The sequence below is a fragment of the Pongo abelii genome, chromosome 6 (genome assembly GCF_028885655.2).
Source record: "Pongo abelii isolate AG06213 chromosome 6, NHGRI_mPonAbe1-v2.0_pri, whole genome shotgun sequence".
Taxonomy (NCBI): Eukaryota; Metazoa; Chordata; class Mammalia; order Primates; family Hominidae; genus Pongo; species Pongo abelii.
This window is the reverse complement of record NC_071991.2, coordinates 132,554,371-132,568,218: the sequence shown is the minus strand read 5'-3', so window position 1 is coordinate 132,568,218 and position 13,848 is coordinate 132,554,371. Positions and strand designations below refer to the sequence as shown.

At 47.7% G+C, this 13,848-nt stretch overlaps 1 protein-coding gene across 2 annotated transcripts in view; it reads left to right on the top strand.

The window, feature by feature from the left end:
- WDR91 (WD repeat domain 91) overlaps window positions 1–12,060 on the top strand; it is a 29,846-nt gene extending 17,786 nt beyond the window's left edge. For both annotated transcript variants that reach the window (XM_009243243.3, NM_001134088.1), the window contains 6 exon segments: window positions 92–186; window positions 365–533; window positions 4,265–4,373; window positions 5,173–5,285; window positions 6,535–6,732; window positions 9,585–12,060. In XM_009243243.3, the coding sequence (XP_009241518.1) occupies window positions 92–186; window positions 365–533; window positions 4,265–4,373; window positions 5,173–5,285; window positions 6,535–6,732; window positions 9,585–9,749 (849 nt within the window). In that variant the 3' untranslated portion in view covers window positions 9,750–12,060.
- Window positions 12,061–13,848: the final 1,788 nt, after the last annotated feature.

Sequence of the window (13,848 nt, the reverse complement as noted above, 5' to 3'; positions counted from 1 at the left end):
AGCCTGCCCAGCCTCGCCCGCTCTGGAGATCCTCCCTGACTCAGCCTCACTCCATGGTATCCTTCCCACCTCCCGCCCCTTGTCGTTCCAGCTCTTGCTGGGCAGTGGTGTGGGAACGGTGCGTCTCTATGACACGGAAGCCAAGAAGAATCTCTGTGAAATCAATATCAACGACGACATGCCCAGGTGAACTGGAACCTACCCCCCACCATCAAGGCCGCAGGCTGCCAAGTGTGGTCCGCGGGGCTGGTCCTTTCCCAAGCCTAGTGCCTCATCTCCTGTGCAGGATCCAGCCTCAGGACCAAAGTGCTCCCTCCCTCTCTGGGCAGGCGGAGGGTCTGACCCAGGCCCATGTGTGTTGCAGAATCCTGTCTCTTGCGTGCAGCCCCAACGGGGCCTCTTTCGTCTGTTCGGCTGCAGCTCCGAGCCTCACTTCCCAGGTGGACTTCTCAGCACCAGACATCGGCAGCAAGGGCATGAACCAGGTTCCTGGCAGGCTGCTGCTGTGGGACACGAAAACCATGAAGCAGCAGGTACGGGCCTGCCCTGTGGCTCTCTCTGGGGCCAGGCACACACTCTGCATTCCCCTGGGTTTCTGAAGAGCCTCTTCCCTCTTTTTGCTTTGGTCTCCTCAGATTTTTAATAAAGATTTTAGTGTTGAAAAGTAGTGTACTCCAACTGGGCAGATTGTTAGTGACATGTCATTCAGAATTGTGCCACAAACTTAGAAGTCACCCAGAACCTACCAGAGGGCCCCTGTGGTTGATTTTCTAGGAGAGGACTCGTGCCTCCCTCTGATGTCCTGTTAACTTAAAATTGTATGAGAATTATAGCAGCAGCAGCCAGCAGTAGCAAGGACATATGCAGATTCATAAGAAGCGAGGTGACCATACAGCCTGTGAACTTGCTCCCAGGGGACCTGGGCACCACCTCAGAGCCAAGAACCCCTTCCTTCAAGACAGTAATAGATGCTGCAGCTGCCACCCTGAGCCCCAGAGAGATTGAATGATGCTAAACTCACCTTCCAAGGCAGTGCTACTTCTTATTAAAGTGATTCGTTTCACTGCTCACAAGTCATATGGCCTTTATGTTGAACACATTGTTTCCTGATGCTGCTGGAAACTCAAGGCTCCTGCTTTCAGTTGGTTCCTGTTCCACATGTTCAGTTTGTTCTGTTCTGCATCTGCCTGTAGAAGTGGTCTGTGTTCCCTTTGGGTCTGTCAGACCTCTCAGGCCCGTCAGGGTCACACTCGAATTCTTGCCGCATCCATCCGTCCCCTCATAATTTTCCTCACTTTGGCAAATGTGCCTCACTTAGAAATTGGGGATCTTGGCCAGGAGCAGTTGCTCATGCCTGTAATCCCAGCACTTTGGGAAGCTGAGGCAGGTGGATTGCTTGAGGCCAGGAGTTCAAGTCCAGCCTGGGCAATGTAGTGAGCCCTTGTCTCTACAAAAAATTTAAAAATTAGCCATGTGTGGTGGTGCTCATTTGTAGTCCCAGCTACTTGGGAGGCTGAGGCAAGAGAATTGCTTGAGCCTGGGAGGTGGTGGCTGCAGTGAGCTGATGTGGTGCCACTGCATTCCAGCCTGGGTGACAGAGTGAGACCCTGTCTCAAAAAAAAAAAAACAAACAAAACGCAACAGAAATTGGGGTTCTTCCCAGACCTGTCCTTTTCCCTCTGCTCACACAGTCAGTACATAAGCAAATGCTGCCAGTGTGTTTCCAGTCTGATCACTTCTCTGCATTTCCAGGGACATACTCTAGACCTATCTCTCGTGCCCCTCCCTGCCCACTGTCCTGTCCACCAGATTAATTCAGTTCCTCTCAGCTCATAGCATCTTGTATTTTCCTCCAAAGTTCTTATTACAATTTCATGTTTACTTGTGATTTTCAAGTTTTTAATTAGACATTGGATACATACAAAAGCATACTGAAATCATAGGTGTATAGTATAATGAGAAGAAAAGCAGTACAGTGAGCACCTGCAGACCCATCACAGTTTATACAGAACATCACCAATACTTTTTAGCTCTTGTGTAGCCCTTCCCAGTCTTGGTCTTTTTCCGTTTCAGAGAGAACCTATCTTGAATTTTGTCATACTGTTGCTTTACTTTTTTTTTTTGAGACGGAGTCTTGCTCTGTCACCCAGGCTGGAGTGCAGTGGCACAATCTTGGCTCAGCACAACATCCACCTCCTGAGTTCAAGCAATTCTTCTTCCTCAACCTCCTGAGTCGCTGGGATTACAGGTGCCCACCACCACACCCAGCTAATTTTTTGTATTTTTAGTAGAAATGGCCAGGTCTCGAACTCCTGACCTCAGGTGATCCACCCACCTGGGGCTCCCAAAGTGCTAGGATTACAGGCATGAGCCACTGCGCCCGGCCTGCCTTACATTTAAAAAATTACTTTACCATGTTAATTACTATATATCCCTAAACAACTGAATTTTTGTTTTGCGGGTTTTCTGACTCCATATGAATAAACCACAATATATGTGTTTTTCTAGAATAGCTTCTTGTATTCCAGGCTGAACACTGCTTGCCTAACTTTGTGATTTGGTCCATCCTCCAGCTGCCTTTGCTGAGACCGGGACATTAGCTCTCCATGTAATTGGCATTCCTTTGTTGTCTTTTCTCTCTGGCTGCTTTTAAAATCTTCTTATCTGGCTCTCTGGATGTGGATTTTCTGGTTTTTAAGTTTTGAAATTTATTTTTTTAAAGTTCTGCTTGGGATTTGTTTTCTGAATCAGAGTATTTGTGTCTTTGTTCAATTCTGGAAAATTCTCAGTCATCATTTTTTCCAGTATTGCGGTTCTCTGATCATCTCTTGCCTTCTGGAACTCCCATTCCATATGTGTTAGAACTTGCCTCTTCCTCTTTTTTGTTTCACTTTGCTGCATTCTTGATAATAGTTTTTTCAGATCTATCAGTTTGCTAATCTCTCCTCTACTATATCTAATCTTCTGTTTCATCTATTTATTAGGATGGTAATTTCAGTTATTGTATTTCTCATTTTTAGAAGCTCAGCTTCATTTTTTAAAACCTGCTTTGTCGTGTTTATAGTCTCTCATTTTTACCCATATTTTCAATTCCTTATTTTATTTTGTTGAACAATTGAATGTGCTTGTATGTTCTGCATTATAAATCTAATGTCTGAAGTCTTTGTGTGTCTGATTCTGCTCTGTTGTTTCTGTGGGTGCTGGCTCCTTTTGCCTTATTTTCTTGTTTCTTATGAATTGTGATCATGGTGTTTCTTGGTCCAGTATCTCTGAGAATATTTTGAGGCTTGGGTTGGAGGTGCATTTCTTTGGATTTGCATTAATTTTTGCCAGGTTCCTCCCACGTCAGGGCTAGTTTGTGGTTATGAATTTGCAGGGAGGTCAGTTTTCTTGTTATCCCTTTCTGTGAAGTAGGTTTGTTTCTAGTTCATTCCTGCACTGAAGGTATAGCTCTTTGGAGTCCCAGCTCCATGTGATGGTTTCTTATCGCCTGACCTTGGGCAGATCACACATTGTTGTCTCCAGGCTCCTGAGCTCTTCATGGGTAGCAGAATGGGAACTTGAGTCATCTGGATCTGATTAATTCCCCATAGTGAAAGGCAGCTTTGGAGTGTGCTGGTTCTCTGCGTTCTTGCTTTCTCTTAGTTGTGGCCCTAGAGGATTCTTTTATTTGCTAGCTCAGTACTCTGTGTGTATTTTAAATAACATTCTATCTTGCATTTTTAATTTCAGGAGGATTATTTAGTGTTCCCAGGGTTCCATATTGTTTGAAATGATAGTGTTCATTAATTATGTAATTAATAGACCTTATGTTCTATGAGGTGGTTTTGTTTGCTACTATATTTCTAAGTGTTTCTGTGGGGCGCCATAGGGCAGGTTTATTAGTGTTGTCTGTCATCAAAGGCAGTTGATGAAGTGTTATTTTCTGAGGGCATAAGACTTTTCAATGAGAATTTGCTTGGAATGCATTCGGGGCGAAGTGTAGGTTGCTAAGATATGTATTATTTCTTTTATAATGGAGCAAGCATGGATTATTATTTCTCTATGGAAACCAGAAGTGTATAGGCATAGAGACCTTGTTCTCAAAAGAGCACAGAAGGTCACTGGCACAGCACTTTGGCAAAGGCTCAGATCTACATTTCCAGATTACATAAGGGAGGAGCTGGTGGAAAACCCAGTCTGGGGCACCTGTCTGCATTGGAATAAGCAGCTTGCCTGGGCTGAGTGAAGATCTGCTACTGGCATTTTTGTTTTGTTTCAATAGCTCCAGTTCTCCCTGGATCCAGAACCCATTGCTATCAACTGTACAGCCTTCAATCACAACGGGAACCTGCTGGTCACAGGGGCAGCTGATGGTGTTATCCGGCTGTTTGGTATGCAAGTGTGCTCATAGCAATCCTTGATCTCCTTAGATTTCCCAGGCATTTTTTTTGCCAGTGTTGGATTTTTTTGCCAGCTGGGCTAGAGGCTTTTGCAAAACCCTGACTTCAGATGCATGTACTAGAGCTTAACTTTGGTTAACGTTTTCAAAACACCCACTGTAATAAACTCGCCCATAGTTAGTGTCAATAGACATGGGAGGGGGTGGAGCTCAGCGGTCCTTGAGTCTTGAGTTGTTCCATCTGAGTCCTTGTCACCCATGTGAAATACAAGAGGGCATACAAGGGTACTGCTGTCCTACCCACTTGCTGTGGGTAGTTGATTCTCAAAAGCATCAGAACGGTGCTCCTTAACCAGAGGCATACATCAGAATCACCTGGCATGCTGTGTACAAATCCCCAGGTTGGGCTCCGTCCCCAGGAGACATCCCCAGAGCCTGGGCTGGGGCAAGGCAATTGTATTTTTAGGGGATTCCCAGGGCACCCATGGGGAAGTTACAGAGGGCAGTTTCTCGGGTGTCTTCCTAGACTTAGGCCTCCCCAGATGAGCTCCCCCCAGGGACTCCTGAGCCTCACTTCTGACCTGGTGAAAGAAGCTGCCTCTGAGGCTCAGAAGCAGCCTGACCTCTTGGGCAGGGGCAGCTTTATGGCGCTCACTGGGTCCTGGGTGCCTGCCCTTGGCCTCCAGAACAGCTGTCAGCCTGAGTAGAGGGTGAGTGGGCCTCCTGCTGCAGGTAGATTCCTTCTGCAGAGCCCTGGCCAGGATGTGAATGGTGGTGTCTCATTGCCTCAGACATGCAGCAGCACGAGTGCGCGATGAGCTGGAGGGCCCACTACGGGGAGGTCTACTCTGTGGAGTTCAGCTATGATGAGAACACTGTGTACAGCATCGGCGAGGACGGGAAGGTAGGCGGCCGCAGGATTCAGATAAGAGAGCACCGGGATGACATGTGGGCCGGCTGCAGGTTGTGGCCATACCTGTTATTAGCTCTGTGACTTGGGGACTCTTTTTGCAGCTTTGTTATCTGTAGAATAGGGATAAACTAGTAATTCGTCTTACAATCTTTGCGAGGTTTTAGTGAGTTCAGCAGGAGTTGGCTATCCTTATGAAAGGAAGTACCAAAAATTACTCATCTTACCATAGATGGATCTGTGGGGTCTGGATTTAGGGCTGAGTTTGCTTTGCTGGGCTTGGTAATGAGTGGTCCCAGGACCACTCATGGATGTGTAGTTTGCTGAGTGGCTGGGGACAGCTTCTTAGATGCGTACAGACCCCAGCAGAGCCCAAAGATGTAAACAAGAAGCCAGAAAAAAAGGAAAAGTACATGCCCCTGGTAGATTCCCTCTGTGGAGGGTTAGGAACTAGGAATAGTGACCGCCTCAGAGGGGGAGCTGGCAGGGACAGAGATGGGAGAAGGACGCGCTTTCCATGTGTGCCTGCCTGGACCTTTGGGATTGGACACTGTCTATCCCTTGAAAGGAGTAACTACAAAATAAATTCTTCATTTGAAAAGTTTAGGAAGGGGCTTTTACATTAAAGCTCGACTTCCTTCTTATGTGGGATGCTCAGTGAAGAGGTGGTCACAGCCAAGTATCCTGTCCATGGGGTAGGCTAAGGGATGATGTCTGCTACGATAACAAGCTGAGTTTATAATGGCATCGCCCAGTGTTCAATTGATTATATGCCTGAAACACTGGAAATATATGTGGCCTTTGTCCTCTGTACCTTGTTCCTAGGACAGAAAAATCTAGTTGGGGTCTAACTCTGATAATAATAATAGGTCACTTGAAGCATTCCTCCTGCTTGAGAGACCAGGAATCCAGGCAAAGCCGCTTGCTGTCCCTTTTCCTTTCCTAGGGTCAGGCCAGAGGGAAAGAGAAGGGTTGGACTTTAATGTGAGGTTGCTGCCTCTTTTTCTAGATTTTCTTCCCTAAAAAATGCTTAAATCATGTTGGCCAGAGATAGGACCTGTAAACCTCTCGCCTGCTTTTCTGCCTCTGGCACTTGAAAGGCTTTTCAAGGATGTCAGCACTGTAGCTGGGGGAGGCGGGTCGTCCTCGCCAGCCTCTGCTCTGGGGTGGGTCCTGGCTCTTCCTCGAGGCCTGCATTGGCCAGCTCCGCTGCGAGCACCCTGCTTGTGCCCTGTGACTGCAGTTCATCCAGTGGAACATCCACAAGAGCGGCCTCAAGGTATCCGAGTACAGCCTCCCCTCAGACGCCACAGGCCCCTTTGTGCTGTCTGGATACAGCGGCTACAAGCAGGTTCAAGTCCCCAGAGGCCGACTGTTCGCTTTTGACTCGGAGGGCAATTACATGCTGACATGTTCTGCCACAGGTGGCGTCATCTACAAGGTAACTGATGGTTGGGGGTGGGAGGTGGTGGTATTGTGGTGGGCAGGGGTTCCTCCCTGGAGGTCTGGGCCATGGCTGCTGAGCGTGGCCCTCTACCCCGAGCTGCATGGCTGTGGAGATGCCTTTGACAAAGGATGGACAGTGCCTAGAGCAGAGGTGTCCAATCCTTTGCCTTCCTCGGGCCATGTTGGAAGAAGAAGAATTGTCTTGGGCCACACATAAAATACACTAACACTAATGATAGCCGTTGAGCTAAAAAAAAAAAAAAAAAAAAAAAAAAAAAAAAGAAAAGGAAAAGAAAATCGCAAAAAAAATCTCATAATGTTCTTAAAACACAAATTTGTGTTGGGCCTCATTCAAAGCCGTCCTAGGCTGCATGTGGCCCGCAGGCTGCACGGTAGACAAGCTTGGCCTAGAGCTTCCTTGCTGCAGGCCTGGCCAGGGCTGCTCTGCAGCTCAGGTGGTTAGAAAAGATGGGACCGGGGCATGAGACCCCCATTCTCTCTGCTCATCCTTGACCAGATTCTGCCCTTTCTCTGCCTTCTTTCCTTGGGAATAGCCTATTACAGAAATCGCTCAGGAGTAGGGAGAAGAGTTGGGGAGTGTTGGGATGGAGGAACATGCCCCCAACCAGGTCCCAACTAGGTTGTTTATTTTAGTACTCTAATCTGGTATAGATTAATTAATTTATTGAATGTCCCATGGGTCAAGTATATTCCAGTCCATGTTTTAAAAAAAATGTTTTAAATTTTTAATTTTTGTGGGTACATCCATAGATATATATATTTATGGGGAACATGAGATGTTTTGATTAAGGCATGCAATGTGAAATAAGCACATCATGGAGAATGGGGCATTCATCCCCTCAAGCATTTATCCATTGCATTGCAAACAATTCAATTACACTCTTGATTTTAAAATATACAGTTATTATTAACTATGGTCACCCTGTTGTGCTATCAAATAGTAGGTCTTATTCATTCTTTCTATTTTTTTTTTTAACACATCCAGTCCATGTTACAGACAGAAATTTGAGGGTGTGATTTGTCAAGCCATAGTGTAAGTTATCCACATTGTTTTTTGCCTCTCAGTTTACATGTTTTTTTAGCTCTTAAGTCAGAACTTATTTCATGTATTTTTAAGTATAAGTGTCTTCTGTTTTACTGGTATCACCTAGACTAGTGATGGGGATTTGTGTCATAGCCTGAGCTCCTGTGTCTGGTGTCGAGTGGGTCCGTTCTCAGCCTGTGTGATACTTTTTAGTTATTTGCCCAGTGGTGGTGTTTGTGCCTTCAAGGTGGGATATTCTCAGCAGCTCTTGCTGCCACAGCTCATTGATCAGTCAAGGGCATGTGTTTTGGATGGCAGTTTTGTGCTAGGCATTGGACTAGGCACTGAGGAGTATATGAAGAACATATGGAAAATGATCTCTGCTCTCTTGGGGTGCATACTCAGAAAGAGACACAGTACCAACAAAGGAGAGCAATGCGGAGTCGAGCAGCTCAGAGAGAAGAAAGCTGTCTCAGTGGGGACTGAGTCCTTGGGGGAGGTGGGAGGCTGTGGATTGGAGGCCTTGGAACCAAGAGGAGAGGACGAAGAGGAGTTGTTGGGTAGATGGAGAGGAAAGCAGGTCTTGGGGCCCCACATGGGCAGAGGTGAGCAAGAGCTCACAGTGAGGCAAGGGACACTGCACGTGCTGAGGTGGAAGTGGGAGCCTCCTAGACTGTAGCCTGAAGTGTGCACGGCAGGACCTGCGCTCACTGTCAGTTAGGCTCCTCTTTTCTGTGGAGCATGATTCTGTCAGTTGCCCTTGCCCTTTCCTTCAAAATTAGCTCCATCATTTCTTATAACTGATATTTCCCAATGGAGACACACTGTAAGACACTTTCCATTTACATGCCTGATCTTATTTTATTCTCCAAAGGTTTGTTTTTGTTGCATTTTTGGTGGGCTGTTCAGTACTTTGCTCTCTGTATGGATATATGTGTGTATGTATTTTATTTTTAGTCATGCAGTCTTTGTCATTTCATCTGATAAGTTCGTATGATTTACAGTCAGACTTGCTGTATGACCAATTAGTTGGTTGAAAGATTTTCCTCCGTAGAATTCTTTAAATGTGAATAATGAGATCTAATTACTTAAGGAATATATTGAACTTCAGGTCCCACTTTTATAATCTATAAACAATGTAATTTATGGTTTTTGTAAGTGTTTTCTCTATGATGGCTGAATACTGCGTTGTCTCCCGCTTACAGATGTTATACATCGTGGTACTGATAGCAATTCAGTTCGTTCCTAGCTTCCCCTTCCCCGTTAGTGCCCTATCACACAGGATTGCTGGCTAGCTAGTGCTGGGGTTCAGAGGAGAGCCATGTTTCTGCACTAACTGAAGGCTCCCGTGGCCAGCACTGTTCTGGGTGCGGCAGGCTGGCCCCCCCGCAGGAGACAGCTGCCCGAGGCCCTGCTCCCCTGCAGCTTGCATTCCCAGTATGGGACGTGAACCTTCAACAAATAAGCAGATTCATGAGCACCTGTCAGGTAGTGAGAAGTGATGCTGTAGTGAGAACAACCAGTGTGTGTGCAAGAGGCACCAGCCCACAGCAAGTTCAAGGCAGCTGAGAAAATGCCTTTTTTTAAGGAGCCGCTCAGGGACTTGTTTTCCACTTCAGATGGACCAGCTGTAGTTGGGAAAGTGAAAGCATTTCCTGGTTCAAGAAGTTAAACAGACTTCCTGGAAAGGTGGGCATGTGTGCCTGGCCTCAGGCACATCCTCAGGTAGGACACTGAAAGTGGATCAAGTGTGTGTAAGTGGTGTTTGCTGACACCTCCTCCTCTTTCCTGTCCTCTTGCAGCTGGGTGGCGATGAGAAGGTTCTGGAGAGCTGCTTGAGCCTGGGTGGCCACCGAGCCCCTGTGGTCACCGTGGACTGGAGCACTGCCATGGACTGTGGGACCTGCCTTACCGCCTCCATGGATGGCAAGATCAAGCTGACCACCCTCCTGGCCCATAAAGCCTGATGACCTGCCCCAAGGGGCACCCGAGGAAGCAGTATTATCTGGGGTGGGGGGAGGAGATTTAGGACGGGAAAACCAGGTGCTCCACTCCAGCTCCCTGCCAGTGCAGTGACTCTGCAGGGAAAGACTGGCAAGGAGGCTCAGGCACTTCCATCTGCGGTGACTGGAATGGGACCCACGTGGAGTAGGTGGCATATGCTTCCCAGAGACTGGTATTGTGGCTTTGCCAGGAGTACACGTGAGATTATGGGAGGAAAGCTCCGGAAGAAGGAGAAACATTGCGGTGGCTACTGTGTTGGCCCAGTAGAAATTGACAGTATTTTGTATATATGTGCCCATTTTTCTTTTTCTTTTTTAAAAAAAGAGAATACTCTTGTGGTCCCCTGATGTCTCTTTCTAGGATGTGTGTCACTTTGCTTCAGTGACAGCCCTCCCACCCAGCCTGGTTCTGCTGGCCCCAAACTGAACCTCTCCAGGCTCTCCTGTTGCTTTGCCATGGAGCCAGGTCAGCTCTCTGTCTGTTCCACTGGGTAACAAGGTTTGGCAGTTCCTGTTTCTCTGGGCTTAAGTCAAGGCCACAGAGTTCTTTTTCTTCCCTGAAAGCTGGCAGCTTTTGTTACAGAAGATTCTCAGGATGAAGGCAGGGGCTGAGGCCTCTGCCACTGGCTGCCCCTTTCCATCCAGTGGCTGCTGTTTCCCAAGACGGGCTAAGCGTTTCTTATTTGAAGTGCTTGGGACAGGAGTGTTACAGATTTTGGATTTTTTCAGACTTTGGAATATTTGCACATATACATAATAAGGTATCTTGGTAGGTCTCATGTCTAAACATGAAATTCATTCATGTTTTATATATACCTTATACATGTAGCCTGAAGGTAACTCTATATAGTATTTTAAATAATTTTGTACATGAAACAAAGTATTGATTGTGGTCAGGTGTGGTATTTTCTACTTGTGGTGTCACATTGGTGCTCACAGTTTTGGGGCTGGGCACGGTGGCTCACATCTGTAATCCCAGCACTTTGGGAGGCCAAGGTGGGTGGATCACTTAAGGTCAGGAGTTCAAGACCAGCCTGGCCAACATGGTGAAACCCCATCTCTACTAAAAATACCAAAATCAGCCAGGCATGGTGGCAGGTGCATGTAATCCCAGCTACTCTGGAGGCTGGGGCAGGAGAATCACTTGAGCCCAGGAGGCAGAGGTTGCAGTGAGCTGAGATCACGCCATTGGGAGAACCCAACTCAAAAAAAAAAAAAGTTTTGGGTTATGGAGCATTATGGATTTTGGATCTTTGGGTTAAGGACGCTCAACCTGTACCTTTTTCATTTGGTGGCTCCTCTCCTTCCTCCAACTGAACATCTTTGTGGAAAGGTGACGGCTGCCTGCACCTACTGCTGGCGAATGGTGAGAAGGTCAGAGCAAGGGGGCCAAGTTGCTGCTGGTGGGCACCTGGGGTTCAGGGCGGCCCAACTGTGGCTGAGCCGATCTGTAGCTGAGCTGAGCGTCAACCAGCTGTGTCTACACCCTGCCTGAGGCCTGCCCTCTCCTCCCTGGCTGGAGTGGGACCTTGAAGAGGCAGATCCTCCCACTAGGTGAGGAGGAACAAGAGACTCACTCCCCTTCTCCCTCTTGCCTTTCACAGCTGAGACAGAGCTTATGGGAGGAGTCACTATGGGAGTGATGGGCCTGGGCTTTGGTCTCCAGTGCTTGGCAGGGGCGACCTTATCACTGAGCTGGAGAAGGCGGCTGCCATGAGTCATTTTAAGTCTCTGAGCTCCAGCCCAGTTCTAGGGGCACAAGGCTGGAATAGGGATACTCCTAGTTACCTGCTTGAGGAAAAGCACAAAGAAATTGGTACCAAAGCCTTGGCTCTGTTCTGGGAGTTGAGGGAAAGTAGGGAGGTATTTAAGTGGCTTGATTATGAGAAAACACCAGAGAGAGTAGTAAATAGTTATTTACCGATTTTTACCCATTTCTACCCTGGTAATCCTCCCTGCAAATGAAGAAAACCAAGACTTCTTTATTTATTATTTTTCCCCATCTGTATTGGAACAGTGATCTTACATATCTCACCCAGTGACTCCGTAGGACATTTAAAAAGTGGTCATGGGTTTCATTGGAGTGAGAATGTATTAACGTTTCCTCTCATCATCTCAAAGTTTTCTCTCCCCTTAATACCATCTCTACAGCTTGCTGAGATGCTTTAAGGATCACAGAGACACAAAGAAGATTTGAACCCTATGCTCCTCCCATCCCACCTCTTACTCCCTCCCAGGTGAGCGCTCGTCCTCAAATAAAGCATGTTGGAACTTCCGCTTATCTCTCCTTCCATAGACCTGCTTGGCGTCTGCTTAAGAACCCAAGCAAGACTCTTGCATTGTCTTGGTTGAGGGCGGCATAGAAGAAAACCTCTTTCCCAGTCCCAGCCTCAGTTCCCAGCCCAGGTGTTGACCCTCAGCTCTGGGGAGGGCTGCACTGAGAGCCTTGCAGGTGCACTTCCCCACTTCCTCCCTCTCTTCAGATACCTGCCGGTATTTGCCTCTTCTGCTCCACGGCCTCAGGCCTTGGCTGTCTTCTGGGAGTTGAGGGAAGCATTTGAATGGGGAGGGCCTCATAGCCAGTCCCCGTTTAAATGCTTTAGGAGTTCAGCGTAATCTTTTGAAGTATGTATACATTGTGGAATACAGACAATGTAGAATAATTAAATCTAGCTGACTGACATGTGCATTACCTCACATGATAAATAACAGTTTAGCTGTCAGTTAAAAAAAATCCCCCAAACCCCCAAATGCTTCAGGTGCTGACTCCAATCTGTGCAAATGACACAGTTCAGATTCCTGACCCCTGCCTGGGGTGGGGAGCATCTCTCCCTTCAAATAGCTCTTTTCAGCTGGCTATGGAAAGAGGTTTTAAGGGGAGAAATGTGCAAGGGGTGGTTCTGTTAAAGAAAAACTTAGTCAATGATACTCATTAAAGCACAGTAAAGACTACTATCTTGATAGGTATAGGGACCACTGCAATGGAGTCTTGCATCAGGGAGAGAGATTGGGCTCAATTCCGAATACAGCGTGCACAGTGGGAATTCATAGCCAAGGAGCAGGGTGGGGGTCTGTGAATAGAAAATTACTAAGTGGAGCCATCAGGGTAAGAGAGATTCTGGTGAAACTGACCTAACAGGACTCTTGCTGAATACAGGCTAGGGCGATAAACCACTCGGGGATGGTGGAGGGTGAGGAGCCTGATAAGGCTTGGAGGGTGATCAGATACCAAGGGGAAAGGGGTTTTTGCTAAGACTGGGTTTTACAAGGAAGTGCACAGACGGGCCTTGCAGAAGACTCAGAAGCCTGACTGAAGCTTGGACTAGTAAAGCCTCTATGTCAGTTCCAATTGCCAAGGATTTTTTTTTTTTTTTCCCTGTAAGTGGCAAGGCAGAATAGCCAAGTATTTTCTGTTCCTTTATTCACAAGGAAAAGATGCTTCTCCACCCCAGCCCGTGGGACCTGGGCTTGTCCTGGCTCACAGCCGGTGAGAGCGGGGACCCTGGAGGTCAGTGACCCTAACCCCTCAAGGCGACGGTGGTGGGGAAACAAGTCCTGCCTGAGACTGCCCTCCTGAAGAGCTACATGGACCCCAGTGTGGCAGTTCGGTTTGTGACCTGAAGGCACTGGGGCCGCCCCTTCAGCCTTGCTATCCGGACACTGTCCCACGCAGTCAGGGGCTGAGGGCAGAGATTCAGCTGCGTGGGTGTCGCTGCTGTGGAGGAGCCACAGGAGCCGTGCAGGGAGGGAGCACGGTGTCCGAGCTTGCTGTGCCCAGGTGTGGGTAGCACCCATTCTCGTTGCTGATTTTTTGCGAACCATATTTCAGATCGCTGTCCTGAGTTCCCATTTTAGGGCCAGATCTTGTCAGATCATCCTTTCAACCTGAAAATGCTGCTGGGGAAGGCCTCACCGGCCACTGCTTGTGCGGGCGTTTCCAGTCTGGGTTCTGGTGTCCTTTGGGCTGTGTGAAGCCAGGAGTATGGTTTTCAACTAAAACTCGGTGCTGATGCCACGTGACCACGGCGGAGCCCAGCATCCAGCAGGACATGTGGGCAGAGGG